The sequence below is a fragment of the Triturus cristatus genome, chromosome 2_1 (assembly GCF_964204655.1).
Source record: "Triturus cristatus chromosome 2_1, aTriCri1.1, whole genome shotgun sequence".
In the NCBI taxonomy this organism is placed as follows: Eukaryota; Metazoa; Chordata; class Amphibia; order Caudata; family Salamandridae; genus Triturus; species Triturus cristatus.
Genome location: NC_140581.1, coordinates 1040041600 through 1040063662, shown reverse-complemented (window position 1 = coordinate 1040063662; position 22063 = coordinate 1040041600). Strand labels below are relative to the sequence as shown.

Here is a 22063-nt window from a genome sequence, read left to right as displayed (position 1 = left end):
CTCCCGTTTCTGGCTAAGGTGACGGAATCCTATATCAACTCTGTCCTTTCTGAATATATAGATCAAAACTCCATTCTGGACCCCTCGCAACATGGCTTCCGTGTGCGTCATGGGACCGAATCTGCACTGTTGGCAGTGTCGGAAGCTATTAGGGATAGTCTGGATAGGGGTGACTCCGTAGCTTTGGTCCTTTTGGATCTAAGTGCCACCTTCGACACCATTTCACATGCAATTTTATTAACTCGTCTGCAGGAAATTGGTGTTGAGGGTGAGGCTTTGGGCTGGTTCCGCTCCTTCTTAGAGGAAAGGTCTTTCCAAGTCTCCATGCCTCCGTTCCATTCCCAGGATTTTGCTCTGCATCAGGGAGTACCGCAGGGCTCAGTTTTGAGCCCGCTTCTGTTTAATATCTATGTTCGCCCCCTGGCTGCGGTAGCTAAAAACAGAGGGCTTGTATTGGTGTCAAATGCCGATGACACCCAACTGTTGATCTCCTTCTCTAAGAACTGTGATGCCAATCTGGGGAAATTCAAGGAGGATCTTCTAGCAGTGGCGGACTGGATGGCGGCTAACTTTCTGCAGCTCAATGCTAGCAAATCAGAGATCCTACTGTTTGGGAAGGACCGGGAACTATGGTCCGAACAGTGCTGGCCTGAGCGTCTTAAACCTCCGCCCTCTCCCAAAAAGGTTGTAAAGAATCTAGGGATATGGTTTGATCAGGGTTTGACGTTTGAAGCGCAATCCAAAACAGTGGCTGGGGTGTGTTTTGGGCGTTTACGAGGCCTTAGACCCGTGATTGGCTTTTTTCCCCTAAAGTGCGTCAAACCATAGTCCAGGCCCTAATTTTGTCTAGGCTGGACTATGGTAGCGTACTTTATTTGGGCGCTAATAAGGCCAGTATCAAGCGTCTGCAGCGGGTACAGAATGCCGCTGCGCGGCTGCTGGTAGCACTTCCAAAGTCTAGCTCAGTGGTCGCTTTGCTCCCTAAACTGCACTGGCTGCCTGTGGAAAAACGCATCCAGTTTAAGGCTTTATGTGTGGCGCACAAAATCTTGTCTGGTCAGGCCCCTGTGGGCTTGGCCAATCTACTTAAGCCTTACACCCCACAACGCCTATTAAGATCGGCTGGCTGCGCCCTGGTCTGTACCCCTCGCGTTTTCAAAGCCAGAGCAGGTGGCCGCTCCTTTCGGAACTTAGCCGCCAAACTCTGGAACTCATTACCTGTTTCTATCAGAGTTATTCAGAAGCACTTGGCCTTCCGCAAAGCTATAAAAACCTGGCTCTTCTCTGGCCCTGCTAAATCTTTATATGTTTAGCTCTCATCTTGCTTCTGTCTCCGGGTTGTTGGTCTTGGTTGGGGTCGCGCTGGGACGCCCCGTTGCTGGGGCAGCCATGCGCGTTATAAATTGGACTTATAATAATAATAATAATAATTACTCTTCGTGAAATTACTCAATTAAAAGGTAATACTGCGCATGAGTACATGGATTTATGATTGCAAACTCGCCTTTTGTGAATACCTTTGAGTTGTGCATATTGTGCAAATGCCTTTATAAATCGGGCCGAATAAGGAGTGTTATAAGCACCGAAAAAAGAAAACCCTACGTCAGCTTATTTTGGTTGCAACAATATTAGCTTTTAATGTTACACGGGTAAGGAATTTTTGATAATTCAATGCAAAATATCACAATGAAATGTAAATGAAAATACATTATTTTCATCTTGGGGACTGTAACTGAACTTGCTAACACGAAGTGTCTCGTCAGACCATGCTCCTGAGATAACATATGTTTCTTACCAAAATACAATTAGTCAAACATTTGTAAACTGACATCAACAATATATCATCATATCTGAATTTAGTATTTGAAACACACACACATAGAAGCTTAACATGTGGTGCTTACCTCACAGTTAACGTTTAAACCATGTCCTGAATGGCTGCAATAGAGAACTATAGATATTTACAGCAGATAATGATCAAAAGGTCTATCCAGTCTGAGAATTCTGTTCATTCTTACCAGACTAACCCCTAGCTACAAATATACCCTTTTTGCACTACATTTTGCACTTTTACACAGACATCTCACTGAAAGGGTCTCATTGTGATACTAGCAATCCCTCATGTTCAAGTATGCAAAAATGAGACCCTCTATGCAAACTGTACACAGATACACTGAATTGTGAATAATAAATGCATTTTATGACTTAAATATTTATTTTTACATACATAAAATCATAGTTAATCCACACATTTGACTAGACTACCACTGGAAACCATTGCATTGTGTTTGCTGACTTGAAGACGGTAACTGGGCACGCAATGGACCTTCACATTATCTCTGATCCAATTCCCGTGCTCTTAGTCCCCTCCCTAATGGGCTTCTTAAGAAGTTAAGTAGCCAGACCTAATACTGACCTTCTATGAGTGTTATTAACATTAAATAGGGATATTCAAGGCCCAGCCTCTCATGCTTCATTGTAGTACTCTTGGACCGCATACTCATCATACCCATGGTAGCCTTTATAGTTATATTCATCTTCATATGGATGATATGGTGCATAATTGTCCCCACGGGTGATCACGTGATCATATTCATTTCCTTGCTGGTAGTCTGGTGTTGAACTGTCAGTATCGTGTTCACCCTGATTTCCATGTACTGTGTATCCTTCAGTTTCTGTTTGGCTGGGGGTGGTGTTGATGGTGTCTACGTTGCTGTTTTCTGCAGTGACTGGGGCTTCAGTAGCAATAGTCGCAGGACCCTCGCTACCTCCTGCTGTGGTGGCCTCTGGTTCTAAAACTATATTCACCTCGCTTGGATTGGTTGCCTCTTCTACCCCAATATTCCCATTGTTGGCGTCACTGGCAGGAGTGGTAGGTTGCTCGCCAATATTTTCATTATTTCCGTCACTTGCAAGAGTGGTTTGAGCTGTGCCAATAAGTCCTTGATCACTCTCATCGCTGGTAGTGTTTGCATGTGCTTCCGCTCCTTCTATTTCATTGGTGCTGTTTGCGCCAGTCTCAGTACCATTCAGGCTCTCTTCCTCATTTTCAATTTCCCCATTGGTTTCTGTGGCATTCTGGTTCTCAGCATTTTCCTCAACCTCCTCTGTTTCTTCTCCTTCTTCGCCTTCTTCGCCTTCTTCTCCTTCATCCTCATCTTCCTCTTCTTCGGTGACTTCATTTTCTGTGACCTGTGTCAAGATTAGTAAGAATTGAAATTGTAAAATAAATGTGAGCTTGTGATATTTAAAATCAAATTTCGATTTTTAATTGCAATAATGCTGTTTCATGCCAAGTCAAGAAATAGGTCATGCCTGATGGAAGGTCTCTTTTTTCAAAGGAAATTCCACATTCATGTTTTGGAATCAAACCAATGGGAAGCTTGGAAAGATATTCTACTCTGATTTTCATCTCACCACTAAAGTTGTCTCTAAGAAAGACAATCCTTATAACTAAACTTAAACACAATATTCAGTACATTGCCTGTAGTCATGATATGTTTTATTTGACTTTCATTTAGCCTGAATTCATAGCACCTGTCGGCAAGCATTTAACAGAGAGCTTTAAGGGCCTGTGGAATATAAACTGAGCAGAGAATGGTACAGTCACCTTCACCATAAGCCGAAGTTCAGTTTACATGCTGATTGAAGGATTATGTGCTTGGAACGATGGATTCATGGATTGTGACCAAGCAGCTATAAAATAGTGCGCACAGTGGGACATTCCATGCACATCCTCCAGGAGCGTGTGGGTTAGGGCTAGAAGGGAGAGGTAGTTCCCTGTATACTGTGGCTGTGAGGTTCTCGACATCCTTGTGACAAATCACGTTAGCATCTGCATATGAAGGGAAGAGTGGAGAGATTTGGTGGCTCAAACGTCTGTGCGGACTGTTTACCCAAGACATGAGAATTTAGGCATAGTTGTTATCTCTGAGAGGAATACTGTGTCTGTAATGTTTCATTTTTCTTGTTTTCAAAACTACTGTAATAATACAGGTTCTATTAAAAAAAAAAAAGAAAATATATATATATATATATATGTTGTGTGAAGAAGGCAGGAAATGCCGAAACGTGCAACAGCGTAATCAATAAACAAGGAACAAAATATTAATCTCGCCCCTGTGTCGGTGTACGTTTTTGATTTGGAAACTGGAGTTGGAGTTTGAATATATATAACTTGTTGTGTACTTGAACTGCCTCTGAAGAAAGAGGGTGAATGCTCTGAAACGCGTCAGGCTGTAAGACTTAGGGGCATATTAACAATGCGGCGATAAAAAATTATCGCTGCAAGCGGCAATAATTTTATCGCCTTATCAGCAAAGACACGCTATCGCATGTTTTGCTGATTTTGCTCCCGTTTCTAGCACGCCTAACTTCGCATCGCTAATGAGATGCAAAGAAGGCGTGTCTGTGGAAACAACATGGGTAAATATCCCGAAGGCAGCTTTGCGATATTTACAATGCGGGGAAGCGATTATTTTAATTGCGCTAAGTATGCCTTAACGCAGGAATTTAACGTCTGTTAAATTCCTGACTAAGGCATACCTAACATGGGAGGTGGATTCATGTGATACGACCACAGGGTCGTATCATCAAGCATATCGCCGTTTTACATGGAACATCGCTGGAAAACCAGCGATGTTCCACGGAAAAGGGCGCTATCGCTGGAATATACATCTGCATGGCGCTAAGCGTTGTTAATACAACGCTAGTCTGGCGAAATATTCCAGCGATAGAAAAAAATGCGGTATACAAGGTCAGTGATAATTATCGCTACCTGTTGCAAATATGCCCCATAATCATTTGGAGTGGAAAATGCCTGTTCCTTTGAAATAAAAGATTATGTTAATCATCGGCTGGAGGAGTGCATCTCTGGATGCATGGGCATTGGTGGGGGAGAACATATATATAGATAGATAGATAGATAGATAGATAGATAGATAGATAGATAGATAGATAGATAGATAGATAGATAGATAGATAGATAGATAGATAGATAGATAGATAGATAGATAGATAGATAGATGGATAGATGGATAGATGGATAGATAGATAGATAGATAGATAGATAGATAGATAGATAGATAGATAGATAGATAGATAGATAGATAGATAGATAGATAGATAGATAGATAGATAGATAGATAGATAGATAGATAGATAGATAGATAGATAGATAGATAGATAGATAGATAGATAGATAGATAGATAGATAGATAGATAGATAGATAGATAGATAGATCCTCCAGAGGAAGGTGGCATGAAACGGTGTAGGTCTGATGATAGCCCCAAAGTGATCAACTGTACTAGCAATTCGCAATTCCATTGTTTTGCTTGACCATTTATCATGGCAGCCGTAATCCCGTCATTTCTTTCTTAATTCAATCATCTAGTGTGACCAGAGAGGTTAATCTTAAACTGTGTGGTGAGGAACTCTGAGATCCCAGAGGCATTCTTCATTCCACCTCAGCTCTTTCATAATTGCATGAGACCCTTTGTTCCATATAAACTAGCTATTTAACTGCTTTTTCAATTGGAAAATGACACCTCTGGCAGAAATTGTCCATCTCTATGGAGGTAAATATTTTCTGTACCAAGGTCACCCAACTTATTTTCAGATTAAAGGTAAAAAATATATGATGTTTTATAATATAATGTTTTAACTTACTTTTACTACCTCCTTTTTGTTGTTTGTTGTTTCCTGCTGCACAGGTTGTCTAATTGGTGCCTGTCCACCACCATTTTGAGTGTTTGTTGGTTCCTGTTTCACAGGTTTCCTAACTGGTGCCTGTCCACCACCATTTCCTTGAAAGCCTCCAACCACAGGGGAAACAGCAGGCTAAAAAAGCATATTACAAAATTACAAGTCAAAGTATGTAGCATTTTAGCAGCATCTAATGTCTTAACTCCATACTAAAAAATCCAGAATAAAACTACATACAGCTGTATGGTTAAGTACAGATAAAATATTTTTGGGGACAAGAGAATTTTCTAGTAACCCAAAGCAGGCAATGACATTTTTCTGTTTGATAAAATACAGCTCCTGCATGTTAATGCTATACACACGCATGGTGCACACTGCAGATCTCTGGGAACCTCTCAATCTTTACCTTATCAGTAAAACACAAAGTCATATTTTCAGAGTTTGAGGTTACTAACGCGTTCTTCTAAGCCACTGATCAATTAATGACTCCTCATTTCACTGGTTATTCCTCCCAATATCTCTTCGATAGAGATTATACTTAGCCCATTAAAACAAACTGACATCCCTAAGGTCCTTGTTCCTGTACTGGTTTTAATGAAATTTGCTATGAACTTAACCCTTAGGACTAAAGTCAGACCCTGCGGCCAACTCCACAGTACAAGGCCAAAAGCTGTTCACTGGGGTAGTGCATGCTTTCAGAGAAGGTGGAAAAAGTATATCATCAAATCAAAAAACATTGGACATTGAATGAAAAAAGCTGCACTTGATGAGGACTGATCATAACACCTTAACATATGTTTAAAACTACGGATTAAAATTAAATTAAAAAGCACCGTTGAATGTACACCAAATATAATTCAATGTCTTCACCCTCAAAGCAAAAGATGGAATTATCAATGGCATAGAACTTCTTACAGATGAGATATTAACAATATGAATGAGGTGACTATAAAGTTAGTAATATTTACTAGTTTGGGTATTTTCTATTACTTAATGATGTGCTTTTTGGTGTATTAGTATAAATCTTTTGAGGTCATCAGCATTGCATTTGATGTGCAAGTTATGGGTTGTATGGCTGTTGTGCTAGTTATGGATTGCAATACGAAACATAACTGGTGAATTGCAATAATTCTTATATTAGTTTTTTACCTAAAACTTCAATGTGTGTGCATGTGTGTGCATCACATCCATGCAAACACATTTAACATCCAATCAGCCGTAGCAAAAAAAGGAGGCCTGGTTGCACTCCTGAGGACTGTATCTTGTGCTCAATCGTTTATTTTGTCAGAAAACCCCTACACAGTGTCTATAAACAACATGTCATGTATCTTTCTCCAACCTGATAAAGATAAAAAAAATACTATTTTCATTCATTTCCTTTGACATTCTGGTACATAATTTTATGTAATAATATTTATATAGTATTTTTATTATCTTTATCACACCAGTGTAAGTCACTTGAGATGGTGTTTGAAGACGCTGCAATAATGATGGTCTCTTACTTTGAACAAGGTCATTCTGCACCACAAGGTGAAAAACATCCCAGTATTTCACTTTCTCCACATTTATAAATGTGTGTTATTTACAGCCCACAGAATCATCTGCCCCTGCCTTCAACTACTATGCAGGGGCAGGGGAGTAATGAGGGAGTCGTACCATGCAATAGCTTCATTTCCATTTCCAAAATAGAAGAAAAACCTGCACCCCCCCTTGCCACCCACCTCACCACTCTGTGCCCTCACATCTAGAGGCTGTGTTCCCTGGTTTTCAGGCAGCTCTGGCTGGGCTCTTTTAGGGCCTAGCCAAAGCAGCCTGGAATTCCTTTATGACATAGCAACAGTAGGCAACAGCTTTTGTCAACCACTGTTGCTACATCATAGCACTGAGTTACTGAATATGAATCCAGTTATTCACAATAGTGGCTATTAACCAGTGCCGTATTATACAGTAATAGCCACCACCGTGTCGGTATAGTTAGGTCAGAATTTCTAGCGGAAGGGCGTCCTTTGTTTCACTAATAAAGTTGGTGCAGATTGACAAATGTTCATAAAACTAGCCAACAAAAAGTTCATCCACTCTCTACCTGAAAAGCTTTTTGCTGATCTGCCAAGTGGGAGCCAAGGAAAAGAGGGGTTCCTGAACATTCATTTCTTATGTTAATTCTCATAGGAAAATTTGGGAAGGAATACAGAAAAATGGCTGAATGGAATTTCGACAAATTTGGCAAAAAGTTAGAACTTTACTCAGAAAGAGTGCTTTTCATTATGCTGTGTAAATTCGTACAACTGTTCTCTGGAAAAATTCACATTTTAAGCGGTGCTCAGGCAGAAATAGGGGTTAAAAAGATAGTGATATGAACACTGTTGGCATCTAAATATGATCTGATTGTCCACTTTAAAGGGAACTCGTCAATCCTGATAAGATGGCCACAATCTGAACAATATGTTGTGACAGCCATTACAAGACTCATGAACATGGTCCCTTCGTCCTGAAAATGAATAAAAATTAAAATTAAAAATAAATAAATATATATATACATATATGTATATATAATATGTGTGTGTGTATTTTATTTGTGTGTGTATATATATATATATATATATATATATATATATATATATATATTACACGTCAGGGTGTGCACACCCTCACCCTAACGGGCATGTTGGGGCCCAATAGGCCCCTTGTTTGGCTGGCTTGACATTTAAAAGGTGATAACAGATTTTATTGGGAATAGAAAATATTTGCTAGTGCTTCCATACTCATTTTAGGAATTGGTATGTGTTCTAATCTGATTTTGCCATGATAAATCCCGAACTTGGATTTGAGGAACCATATTTAACAGAAAACCACTTGTTTTAGCTGTTTGGGTAAGACTGTCCTTTTTGGGTCAAGGTCAAAACCTTTTTACAGAAACTTGGTCCATGTCCGTTTGATAATGCAATACACTTTTTGAATTTTGAAGACACGTTAACATATTCTCACATGGTGTTCATTGCATGATTTACATGACAAATATTTTCAAAGCTCAGCTCGTGCTCCGGCTATTATATCCAGAATTTACTACAGTCTCAGTTTTGGCTTGGTTCTCTATGTTCATTTGTTGGCTCTCATCCGTGTCCCGTGCAGGTAAGAGTGATGGGGCAAGGTGGCGGGGGGCGATTTCGACAGACAACGACAAGGTACAATTAAAGAAATAATTAATTTTCCCTCGTCATCACCTGTCAAAATCACCCCTCACCCAGCCCCACCGCTCTCACCTGCACGGGCCGCGGCTGTTGGCTCATCCACTTCTAATTCACATTTCTCAAAGGGTAGCTTCTATTTTCCACAAAGACTTAAGATAATCAAAATTTGAAGGTGGCATGGATAGTCCCTTCGATTTATAACTATGTAGTTCCTAGAGAGTGAGCACATACTTTCTAATGAATAAAACATAAACAGTGATGGATGCAAATACTTTAATTTAACTGACCTACTTACTCTGGGCAGCAGTCCAGAGAATGTTTTCTGCTCACAGTTGTGCTGCAGACCTTCAACCTTCCACAATTAAGTTTTGCCTTTGTCCTGAAATGGACAGTCTTGCCCAAACAGTTATAACAAGCATCCACACACATGTTTTGCCCTAATGAGCTGTCTGCAGACTATCTCCAGCAAGCAAACTGCATACATAGATCTTTGTTCATGGTAAAAATATATTTTATTGTGAATAAACACTACCCTCCATTGTGTTTCAAATTATGGGTGTGGAATGGCCACTGCGGTGATGAAGAGCCACTTCTGAACGAAAGACTGATGAGTCTTAAAGCCACTCTTTAAATATAGCACAGAAGATGGCATGTTCCACTTTTACCACACGACCAGTGGGATAAACCAGTACATTTGTCTGAGAAGTCATGTGTCAGACTTCCCCTTCCGCACGGTATTTTTAAAGCTGCTGTCTGGAGGGCCTCCAGAGAAGGAACAATACCAAGCTTCTGTTTCATAGCTTGTTAATTATACCTTGCCGCTAGGATCTTTTAAATACCTCCATGAAATACAAATGTTGGGCTTCATGTCTTTATTCAGATCTAAACGAAAAAGCAGATCAAAATAAGGCACATTCTGTTGCTGCTGGTATTTATGTAAATGTGCCCGGTCAAGGTCCGCAAGTATTCTGATTGCGTTTTTGTGAGCTCAGCTTTTATTTTCTTAGAGTTCCAGTAACTCTGTAACTCCTCAGATGAACAGCCTACGGAGTGGGGAGAATATGTATGTAGGTTTTGTGTCCCACTTGCAACAAGGAAGGGGGAGCAAGACCGATGCAAAACCTAAGCAGGATTTATCATGTCATGCAAGGCCACTTTGCGTGGCCTAAGTGGCTTGATAAATCCAGAGTAACGCAGCGCAAATCATTGCGTTGTGTCACTCTGCCTTGGGAAAACATTCCAGGGGTGGAGTGTGGGTGATCCCACGCATCCACCCATGGATTCCGAAACATTCCCAGATTTACAAATACTGGTAGACCTGGGAGTGCGTCAGAACGCTTCACCTTCCCAAACGAGGCGTAATTAGGAGAAATATCTGTATTTCTCCTCGTTATTTCTTCTTTCTACGGGTGCTGCATCAGGGGATTGTTTTTGTGCGGGAAGGAGTACCTTCCTGCACAAAACCAATCTTGCTTACAACGCAGGCACTCATGCACCTTTGCACAAAGGTGCCTGCATTGGCGGTAGGCAGAACATTGTTCTCCACTGCTTGAAAATAAAGGGAATGCGCTGTATATTGTTAAGTACACCACATTCCTGTCCTTTCCCTATCACGTAGCACAGGGCCGCAAGGTGACTTGCTTCTCTGCTTGATATCTTAGTAAATATGCCCGTGGTTTTGAAGAATAATGCCATTACAGGCTTTATCACTATCCAAATGCTACATCTTCCAGAGATATAGGGGGTTACTGTTTGTGCATGGGTCACAGAAAAGTATATACATTTCCAGACCGATGCACAGTGTTTTTTATTGTGGACAATTTCCATGTATTGAAACATAAACACTCACCCATAGAATGCCTTAAGGCATCAGTAAAGCAGGGTTTAGAAGTGCAGATAATTGAGGCAAAAGTGTTATGAATGTCTCTGAAAACCCCAAAAGTTTTGGTAGGACTATTTGAAGTTGAGAAACTCAATGCCTTACCGCTTTCCAGGCTTTCTGATATAGTTCACCTCATTCATAAAAATCAAAGACTGACAAGATTTTTTAAAGAAAAATAAAACTCCCAAAAAAGGGCAGAGCACTACAGATAGTACTTCCCTGTTTCTACACAAGGTCCCGATGGCAGCTTGTTACCTTAGTTTGGTCACACAGTGATTCATTCTTGATGCCGCACAGCCACCTAGAAGAACTCCCATGATGTAGGAAATTACTCTGGATCTTCACCAGTCCTACGGCTAATGGGAGAAACGGAGGAGCATGGCTTGGCCAAGAAATCCTTGTAGCCTGACTTCCGACCAGTGTTGAACAGGACATAAAACTGCTGAGATTCAGCGAACGTTAACACTTGCTTCGAGCAAACTCTGACAATAGCACACTTATGTATAATATTTTCTGAATTTGCTTAGCTAAGTGGGTAACGATAAAGGTGTTCTATCTAAATTTTGAATCCAACATGTCATATGACTATAATATTGTGGTCAGAATATTATGACAAAAATATTGTGGACAAAAATGTTGAAGATAAATATATTGTTTCTTTGACTTTTTACAATAATGGTGAAGTATGAAATATTCAATATCATTTTTATTACATTATTTTAGTTTACGCAACCTAATTTCATTTATATAATTATTTATTTACTTTATTATGATCTCATAAAAAGTAGAATACAGTAATGAATAACTTTTTGAAGTTGTTGGGTTTATTGGGGAATTGAGTGGGTACTGTTTTAAAAAATGATTTACCAGTTAATTTTACTTGAATTATATGTTAATTATTTTTTGTAACTTGTGTTTATTTGTGTTCATTTTGATTGAATTGTTTAATTCTGTATTGTTTTTTAGTTTTGGGTTGAGGGGCTTATTGGGTGATTGAATGTGTAGTGTTTTAAATAAAACATATAGGGTCTGATTCATAGAACTAAATTAAGACAAAATCCTAAACTTACTACCATTTTGTTATTCATAGAAGGCACTTACTCATTTTGGTATTCACAGAAGGCATTTACTCATTTCGGTATTCACAGAAGTTAGGAGTCCTAACTTTAGGACTCCTAAATGCCTTCTGTGAATACCTAAGGTCTTAAAGTTAGGATTTTTTTCAGTTTAGGAGTAGGAAAGTTAGGACTCCTAACTTTAGGACTCCTAAATGCCTTCTGTGAATACCGAAAGTTTTAAAGTTAGGATTTTTCTCAGTTTAGGAGTAGTAAAGTTAGGACCCCTAATTTTAGGACTCCTAAACTGAGAAAAATCCTAACTTTAAGACTTTCGGTATTCACAGAAGGCATTTAGGAGTCCTAAAGTTAGGAGTCCTAACTTTACTACTCCTAAACTGAGAAAAATACTAACTTTAAGACTTTCGGTATTCACAGAAGGCATTTAGGAGTCCTAAAGTTAGGAGTCCTAACTTTACTACTCCTAAACTGAGAAAAATCCTAACTTTAAGACTTTCGGTATTCACAGAAGGCATTTAGGAGTCTTAAAGTTAGGCGTCCTAACTTTACTACTCCTAACTGAGAAAAATCCTAACTTTAAGACTTTCGGTATTCACAGAAGGCATTTAGGAGTCCTAAAGTTAGGACTCCTAACTTCTGTGAATACCGAAATGAGTAAGTGCCTTCTGTGAATACCAAAATGAGTAAGTGCTTTCTGTGAATACCAAAATGGTAGTAAGTTTAGGATTTTGTCTTAAGTTAGTTCTGTGAATCGGGCCCATATAGTTTGACATGAAATGATGAACAAATGCAAATTCATTTGAAAATATGCAATATTTGATTGAATATTTTTAAACCAATGGAATTCATTTATTTGCAGGTTGTGGGTCTATTGGTGTTTGGTTGAGTAATGTTCTTTTTATAGAAAATATTATTTATTCATTATTGTTTTGCTAAAATTTAGGATGTTTGACATTATTTGTTATATTGTTTCCATGTTGTATAACAATATAATTGCTGATTTCTATTTTTGGGATATGTGGTTTAATAGGGGAAATAGGGGATTGTTTGGGGAGTGTTTTAATTGAAATGCATTGTAATTGATTGATTAATCTATTAATTAGGTACATTTTTAACTGCATTTTCTAATTTAGCATGCTTATTTTTGGGCATATATTTATTAGTATATTTATTTTTAAAAATGATTTATGAAATGTTTATTGCAGACTTTGGGGTATATTGGAGGAGTAGATGGGTATTGTTTTTTTAAATGAAACTATGTAAAGGTTTAATATTTTCAATTTGATTTTTTGGTTGTGTAAATAAATTCTCATTATCATAAAAGGATTTATTGGTTTCTTTCAAATCTGTGTATTTCATTTGGGATTTGAGGGATATTGTTTATCTTAAAAATATATATTTTAATATTTTATATATGTGTTAATGTTTTAAAATTATTTAATGAATTGCTCAGTTTAGTATATTCAATTCGAATATAGGTTTTTACATGTTTATTGTCCTAGCGGCAGAAGAGTACATTTTACCCCCACTTCTTAATGTATGCCCTTTCCACAATGTTTATTATATTGGAGTTAAAATAGTATGTCTGACCCTGCCAATAGATGGGCCTTTCCCCAATGTTAGTTAGAATGGAGTTCGAACAATACATTTCTCCCATTAAATACACTATATCGCAATGATTGTTGGATTTAAGATAGAAAAGAATGGAGCCTAGGCACAAACTGCTTTTTGTAATATATTTAGTAGTACTAGATTAGTACTACTAAGGTACTCCAAAATGCCATCCACAAACTTATGTGTGTAGGTCTCTGCCTCTGTGTTGATCCCTGCTCCTATTATCAGTTATGTGAGGAGATCCCTGCTCCAAAGGTGGAGCTGCCCACATACATAGGTGTATGCTTTAAAAGTACATTTGAGAGGGACAAGAGCCAGTGGCTGGAAAAGGCGGGATTGTTACTACTAAAGTGGAAGAGTAATAGGTGGAGTAAAAAGGAGTTAAGTGAGGGTTAGGGAGAGGTTTAGAAAGGGATATGCATCCACCTGCCCCTTCTTCTTCCCAAACTGCACCGCTAAATTTTCTACAGCCAAAAAGGACCTAAAACAGTTGGAAATGTGTTCCAGCTCAGAGCTGAGCTAAGTTCAGCGCTAAGAATAGCCACTCACAAGTACTGCAACACCCTCCCATAGAACACAAGGCAAGTATGAACTTAAAATAAAATGCCATAGGGAATATCGGTCAAATTAATTAATACATTTAGCATTTTTACAAATATAAATCTATTTATGTTAATAAAAAATAAATATAAAAATGAATATTTAAAAACAAAATAAGAATTTTTCAAATGAAAATTAAATAGTTTTTAAAAATAAATGCATTCAATTGATTTAAAATAATTCTATTTTCTTATAATGTGTAGTTGCTTTTATTTCAGATTGAATACATATAGGTGTATTCAAATAAAAAATAGTGCTGTATCAGTTCTTTAAAAATTATTCTACATTTACAATACATATAAAATGTAAATGATGAATGATGAATAAACCAAACGAATTAAAATTACTTAAAAGTGTAAGAACAAACTTACATGTGTAGATGTACACATAAGGAAGTTAACTTTTGTGAATAGCCACCACAATCTGGCAAAATAGGGGCTATTCACAAAGGTAACTTTACTGATGAGTAAATCTACATATGATGTAAAGCTTACTTTACCCTTTAGAGTAACTTTACTGTTGGATTTCCACAATTTATGCATGTAATATTTTTTGAACGTATAGGCTTAATGGACCCTCCCCATCAAATATTTGGTGGAGTCAGTAAAAACCCCACAAATGATCATAAAATTATTACTAATCAGTTTACAACAGTATTTGACTTACTGTGCATTTTGCAGAGCCTTATGGTAAGGTATAGGTAACTTAATAATCATTTCCTAAAGTGTAAAGAAATGCCTGTATGTTAAATTTTAATAGTAAGTAATCATATATATAAATGCACATATATATGTGTATTGCATCAACTTGGTCTATAATGTGGCACGCTCCTCCGCTGATACTCGCTCAAATGAATATCTAAGAAAATAGAGGTACTCGAAAGTATTCTTAGATTGTTTATTTAATCAGCATAACGGTAAACAAACGCCAGCCAACGCATTTTTACCTTGTTGTCTTGCGCCCTAATTTTTCTTGGCTCTTGATATGTATGTGTATATATAATAAAAGCAGAATATTTCTTTAAAATGTTAATGCACTATTAAGTACATTTTAAATCTCATTTTTATTAAATGAAAATACATTTTTTAAAGATGTTTTAAAAAATTATACACACCTAAAAGAAAAGTTTATATGTATATATTATGTATAACAAGTTACTAACACGTATATATTAAATTAATTTAATTCAGTTCATTTTTAAAAACAAAATAAGTTCTGCTTATTTTTACATTAAACATTTTTCTTTTTTTAAATATAAAATAGTAATAATTTGCATTTAATTGGATAATTAAAGTAACGTTATACATATTTTTAAAACAACCCAAAAAATAGATAAGTTATTGTACCATTATTTCCAATAGGGTTCTATTTTAACACCATTATTTTCTATGGAAGGGTGTAGTGGTACTTATGAATGGCCCTGGCTGGTTCTGGGCTCACTCCAGCTATGAGCTGAGGTAAGGTGAGGGCTGTTTTGGGTCCTTTTTGACTGTAATAACATTCGAAGTGCAGCTTGAGAATAGAAAAGGGCTTACTCTTTTGTGGATGTGTACAAGTCCCTTGCTATATCCCTTCTGATCCCCACCTTAACTCCTCATTACCCTTCCTAACACCCCTCTTGTTTAATTATAAATAGTCCCCATTTTCCAGGCACCCCCCTCTCTCCCACATTTACTACTAAGATGTATAACTACATGTGCAGAGATCTATCTCTGTAGTCGGGATAGAGATCTCGAGATATGAAAGATAGTAGAGGCAAAGGTGTAGACCTCTGCATGTAGGTAATTGAAGAGCATTTTGTTGAACAATAGTAGGGATATTGTAGTACGACTAAATTACTGCACAATACGTTTGTACGTTTTTGAATAGGCCCCAATGTATGCACTTTCCCCCATGTATGCTGGACTGGAGTTAGAATACTAAATTTTACCCCCTACTAAAACTGTTTACATGTTTTGTATGTGATATATATATATATATATACACACACAGATATATATTATTAATATAAATATATATATATATATATTTATACATATATTTAAATATATACATTTTTAAAATATGTATAGATTTTCTGTCACATTTCACTATATTAATTACAATTAAGGGCCTAATTACAATGCAGTATAAAACGGCTCCGACCGACGGTCGCAGCCGTTCTGACCCCATTGTAATATGCCTATCGGATTCATTTCTGACCCATTATGATGTAGTCGGCCGGAAAGGAATCTGAACAGGCCTTCCGACTGGCTTCCGAGGGGCTCAGAGAGCCCGTCATAGTCGGAGAGCGGCCGGTAATCCTAAGGGCGGCTCTTTCCTCCGAGGGATTACGATGTCGGATTTTGACAGCCTTTCTGTGCCAGCATTTCCGACACAGAAAGGCTGTCAAAACTCGACTTTGAGGGCCCCCAGCATGGCACCCTTTGTTGCGCGGCCTCCGGTTGGAGGCAGTGCCCCCCTGTTGATCCCTGCACATTGAGGCAGGCACCTTGAGGTGCCTGCCACGCCATGCAGGGATGGACTGCACCTCGCATTTTACAATGGGAGCATGCATTACGGCTGTAATGTAGGCTCTCATTGTAAAGTATAGGAGTGTGACCAAACAGTGTTGTGTCGTATCCTAATTAGTCGGTTGGTACCGCCGACTAGTGTTCGGTCTTTCTCTTGACCGAGACGATGTCCGATGAAGGAAACTCCGCCCGACATCGTAATTAGGCCCTAAATATATATAATTGCCAATACAATGTCCAAAATATATTGCACACAAAAACGTCTTATTTTTTTAACAAGTTGAATCTTCACAGGAAAAGGTTAAGGTTCAAGGTAGCCAACATAGATCCCGAGTAAATAAAGAACACTTTGGAAGTTGATCCATTAGGGGCACACCGCTACCAGGATTTATGAATTCCAAGTATCACTAGCCTTGATTCCCACTCAGGTTTCTTTCTTCCACCAGTGGTGTAATACCAAATGATGGGGCCTCTCTGCACAATGTAATGAGGGGCCCCTTAAGCTCCTATATCTCACAGATATTCCATGATTTTGGGCTCAATGCAGGCTCCTCTGAAGGTTTCGTGACCCCTCCCTGAAAGGGTGGGGCTCTCCTGCTCTGCAAGACATTTTGTTAGGCCCTATCTTCCATCAACTTACACTTGCAGGTACATGTTCACGATTTTTCCATCCTCTTCCTTCTTCTTTCTCCACTTTCTGTCTTTTTTCCTCTTTTTTACGCTGTGTCAAAGTCTACTGTACAAAAGCACATCCTGGTCCCCAAAAAGTAGTGCCCGTCTCACCTCCTGAATCCACCGGCTCAAATTAAGCACTGTACCTGTTCCATCAGGCATAAAAGCTACTCAACCTTTGCAGACACTTAGGAAAATAGGGAGCATACTTCTCATCAAACAGGCATCAGTGCAACACAAATCGACAAACAAAAAAGTGCCCGCAATCTGCGGCTGCCTTGGCCTATCATTGTAAGATGCACATTGAAACTCTATGACTTACCCAAAGAAAGTTTCCGCACTTACCAGCTATTGGCGTGAATGGTTAAACCTGCACTCTTTTCCGCTCGTGGTGGTCCCATTCTTTGCCGCACTGTTTTTCCGGGGGGCGCATGTAAGTGCAGGGGGGAAGGCCGTCCCCAAAACTCATGCCACCTGGATAGGCTTAATTTGTGCCGGTGCTTTCTGATGCTCAGCACCGGCACTTATTTCATAGGGACGGGGCTATTATATCTTCACTCACTGGGCTTTGGGCAGCCCTGCAAAGTAACACCCATTAGGGAAGTGTGTCTTTGAAATGGCTGGCACCGGACATAGGAGAGAAAATCTGCCTTGTTGAGGACCGACCTCAGCCTCTAGGACAAGTGGATCCGGTGCATTCTCACATAGAGGCGGAGACAGAATCTGCTCTGCGCAGGTCGGGCCACGCTCACATGGATTCGGCACTACTTTCTGTTTTGCTACACACCAGGCGCCCACTCCTGTTGATGGAAGCAGGATGTTTTCATTAGAGATTCCTAGCGCAGCCAGCCCGAGCCACAAGGGATTGCTACTGCCCCCGGACAAATTCAAGTAAGGAACATCCGTGACCTTCTTGACATGTGCTGCCATCTCCTGCTCTTGAAGGGTTGCTGGGGGCTATGCCAGTCACGGTCAATGACTCCACAGACTACAGCTACATCGAGCATCCCGAGGCAGCAGGCATTATTTACCCACCACTGTCAGTGACTCCTTGGTAAGCCAAAGATAACGTGGTGATTAATGTTCCTGCTGCAGTGGGATCAGAGTTTTGTTTGGTGCAAGTTTGAACTCACCAGTAGCACATGGGGCTAACATATATGCTTCAAAGAATGAGTATCTTGCATATCACAAAATCGTATTTTAAGTGATTAGTTCAGTGGGTTAGTGCTTTTTTAAAAGATACCCGTTGGTTACTTGCAACTCATAAATTACAATCGTAATCCACGCATTGGCCTTCAAACTGTTGTTAGTTAGTTTGGGTGGAAATGCATTCTTATCAGTAAAGACAACCCCAATTACTGTGGCAGATTTTAAATCCTGAGTGCTTTTCCAGAGCACTTTTACAATGTACTGCCTACCAGTATGGATGAGGTTATCCTACACCTTGTAATCCTTATTGTTTATTTAACATTTCCTAGGGTGATTCATTGTCTCTGTTCAATGGGTCTGTGGTATTAAGTGCTCTGACACCCTGCACCGGTATGAGTAGTACCATAAAAACAAATGAAATGTTTGTGAGAGAGGAACTAAGGAGAGATAAGGGGCACAGTTGGAGAGTGGTAGTAAGTGAATCCATAGAGAAGGAGGTCATTGGAGGGGTGGGGAGGCACCAAAATGTTTGTTGCATTGGGCACCGCCTGTGGTAATGCCAGCTCTGAAAGAGTGAGTCAGTGATGTCTGGCAATCTGCTGTTCGACATTGTTAGTTTTGTCTAGTTGGGAAAGTGTTGTACTTCGTCAGTCAGTGAAGGAAGTAGGTGGAGCTGGGGGAAGTGGGTGTCGCCTCCTAAAGATGTTTTGAGCACCTGCACCTAATATTTTACAAATTAAGCACTGAGCGTTTTACAACAGAATAACACTGCATTACACATTTGTTCGGCAAAAGGAGATTGAGTGATTTGCCTAGGTTCACAGATTGCTGAACCGAGGCCGGGATTCAAACCTTGACTCCCAAATCCTAACATCAGCAGCTCTATACAGTAACCAGATCTCTTCTGCTGCTTACGTCAACAAACTTCTAGCGAGTTGATTCTTTTCAGCTGACAGTAGGCGACTGCTGGCGATTTGCTAACCGCCATATTGCAGACCACATTAAAAGACCATTTCGAATGACACATGAGTAGACGGAAACACCAAAGTGCCTGGAAAGGCACTCTTGTTTATAAGAGTGCTGGCTGTGGTGTCCAAAATCTATTGTTTATTACTTTCCAGAAGCTTCTTTGAAATCGTCCCTTCTACTTCTGTGCCCAGGACAATGAATGCTTGTCAGTCACACAGGTGGTGATTGCTTATGGAGCACTCTACCTGGATAAACTGCTCTTCTGTTGCCTATTCACATTATAATGTTGGGGTCATGGGGTGCCGGGATTCCCAGGCTCCATGCAAAGGATGTCCAGGCCCTATTCTTCAGCAGAGGTGGAGATGTGCAGACTAGTTCGACTACACACAGTGACTTCTGTATTTAGGATTTGAAATGTAGATCACCGCTTCAGTTAGTTATAAAACCTTGTCTTTGGGGTGAGTGCCAAGGGCTCGAGGAATGACAAAACAGTAAACGGAATGACACAGGGGAGTTTTACAAGAATATATACAGGAGCTGTTCAATGATTTTCAGGGCTCCAGGCAAAATAGAATGTTGTCTCTGGGAACACTCTCAATACTCTAAAATAGTCAGGGCCTGATTAATAAAGGTAAACAGGCCAATGCTTTCCTTTTAGAATTGGGCCCTTGGACTTCTTTACACTTAGACTTCAGGTCTAAACTTAGACCCCAGATTTAAGTTTACCTTTGTGAACTGGGCCCTCAGTATTCAGGTCTATTGCAGTAAATGGGTGCCACCAGTAGCAGGCTCCTAAGGCCTTACCACGATTTAGGAAAGTGGGAGGATGTAAACTTGATCCCAATCTAGTCTTTTAATGCTTTCTTTAGTTTTTATTTAAATATGAAGAATGATGCTTCAATAGAACTACACAAGATGACGCTGAGAACACCAGAAATATCACCAAGAAGTGCTGAATGATTGGACCACAGATGGGGTGCATAAACTGTATAGATACACCTACTAAAGAGACCCCTACACTCCTCACTACTGAGGACATTATATCCAATAGTGTAACACACAATACATCTGACTAAAAACTGTCCTTAATACATGCTTTACTAATCCAAACATGCAACACAGTGTAACAAGAGTTGTTGGTTTTAACATGTTTTTTTACACAAAACTCCAAAGTGTTGCCCATTGGAACTAAGTAAAACTGAGAAAAAGTATATAAGATTGTTGTGATCTAAAATAAACTGGCATTCATAAATTTTCAAAACAACTATGATGCATGCCATGAACATTGTGTCAGGAAGAAGCTACCTACCTCCTCAGAGCTATCCTCGTTTTCTTCTGAAGAGTCAGCTCTGGCCTAAACAAGATATAAATAAAATATGAAATTATTATGTTTGTGTAGTTAGCATCTGTAAACAAAGAATGATAATGTGATAAAATTAGGCCTGGATGTTAGTGAAGAAGAACAACTTCGGAAGGAAATTATGGAGTCCAAAAATAGAAGGGCATCAGATGCAAATGGAGATTAAGAAAAAGTAAGTTCCACTTTTAATAACCTCCTGTTGAATACTATGGTTGCTAGACAACGTCAGTTTGCCTCTTCATTTTCTATAAATCTGGTGTCAGTCTGCTGGGATAACTGCTCACTTCATGAAATGAGTAGACAGCAAAGTTATTCATACAGGACATTCACAACAAGGAATTTCAGGTAGCGTGGACATTTCCTCATTCCGACCTCCCCCCCCCCCTTCCACTGAATTACCCTGTAGAAAGGGTGTTGTGATGAACAGCAGGTTCAATTAAAATGTGCAAACTTTGCACACAGTTTGGAATTCAAATTTGGACATAACCCCTCTTTGTTCCAGCTTCCGGGTATAGAACCAGCCTCAGATCGGGGGGATTATGGGGGAAAATCAAGACTTTTCTCCTAAACAACTATCAGCACTTAATCCTAAATAATTTGTTACAATATGCTTGTGAAAGGTCATACTCTAGAGCTTATTTCCACCCCTTCCATGCCCCCACTGGCTTGGACAGATCATTCTGCCGTCTTTTTTTCACTATCAAACTTTCTTAAATCCTTGGCTTCACACAGAGGTCACTACTAAGCATGGGAGGCCTTGGTCCAAGATGATTCCGATCAAGATTGCGGACTTGCTAGACAACCAAAGCTCACCTCTCAATCACCTTATCATTTCAGAATTATATGTAGCAGCCACTTCCTTGAATAACTGGCTTGGAAGATCCTTAGATGAATCCCTATCTGTAAGACCTATAAAATCACAGTGTACACGCCGCAACCCAAACAGGTTTTTAGAAAGCCTTTGGGAAAAGAAGCAAAAATGTAAGTGCCTATGAAAGACAACATATCGCATCATCCTTAAACAAAACGACTCTAATCTACTGGGTCTAGAATCCATTTCTTTATGAACAAACTTAACAAAAGCCAAAATAACATCTCTAGGCTTTTAATTTTTTTAAAAAATGCTATGGGTCAGGCATGCTGCCATAAATCATGCACTGCTTCACAGTTATTGTGTGATAAACTCCCTGAATTTATCAATAATGAAATTAGCTCTCTTTTATAGTCTTTCATCCTGGTCCACATTGCATCATACAAGGCCAGTCTCAGAAACAGTACACGTGATATGTTATTCATTGATTTTACACCCATTGAAGAATTTTTTGCATCTCAGAAA

At 39.2% G+C, this 22063-nt stretch overlaps 1 protein-coding gene across 1 annotated transcript in view; it reads right to left on the bottom strand.

The window, feature by feature from the left end:
- Positions 1-2192: 2192 nt before the first annotated feature.
- The window catches only part of IBSP (integrin binding sialoprotein), a 64611-nt gene continuing 44740 nt past the window's right edge, over positions 2193-22063 (bottom strand). Inside the window, exons 5-7 of the mRNA XM_085635354.1 lie at positions 20677-20721; positions 5669-5839; positions 2193-3192 (exon numbers count right to left, since the gene is read on the bottom strand). Of these exons, the coding sequence (XP_085491480.1) occupies positions 2467-3192; positions 5669-5839; positions 20677-20721 (942 nt within the window). The 3' untranslated portion in view covers positions 2193-2466. The remainder of the gene's footprint in view (positions 3193-5668; positions 5840-20676; positions 20722-22063) is intronic.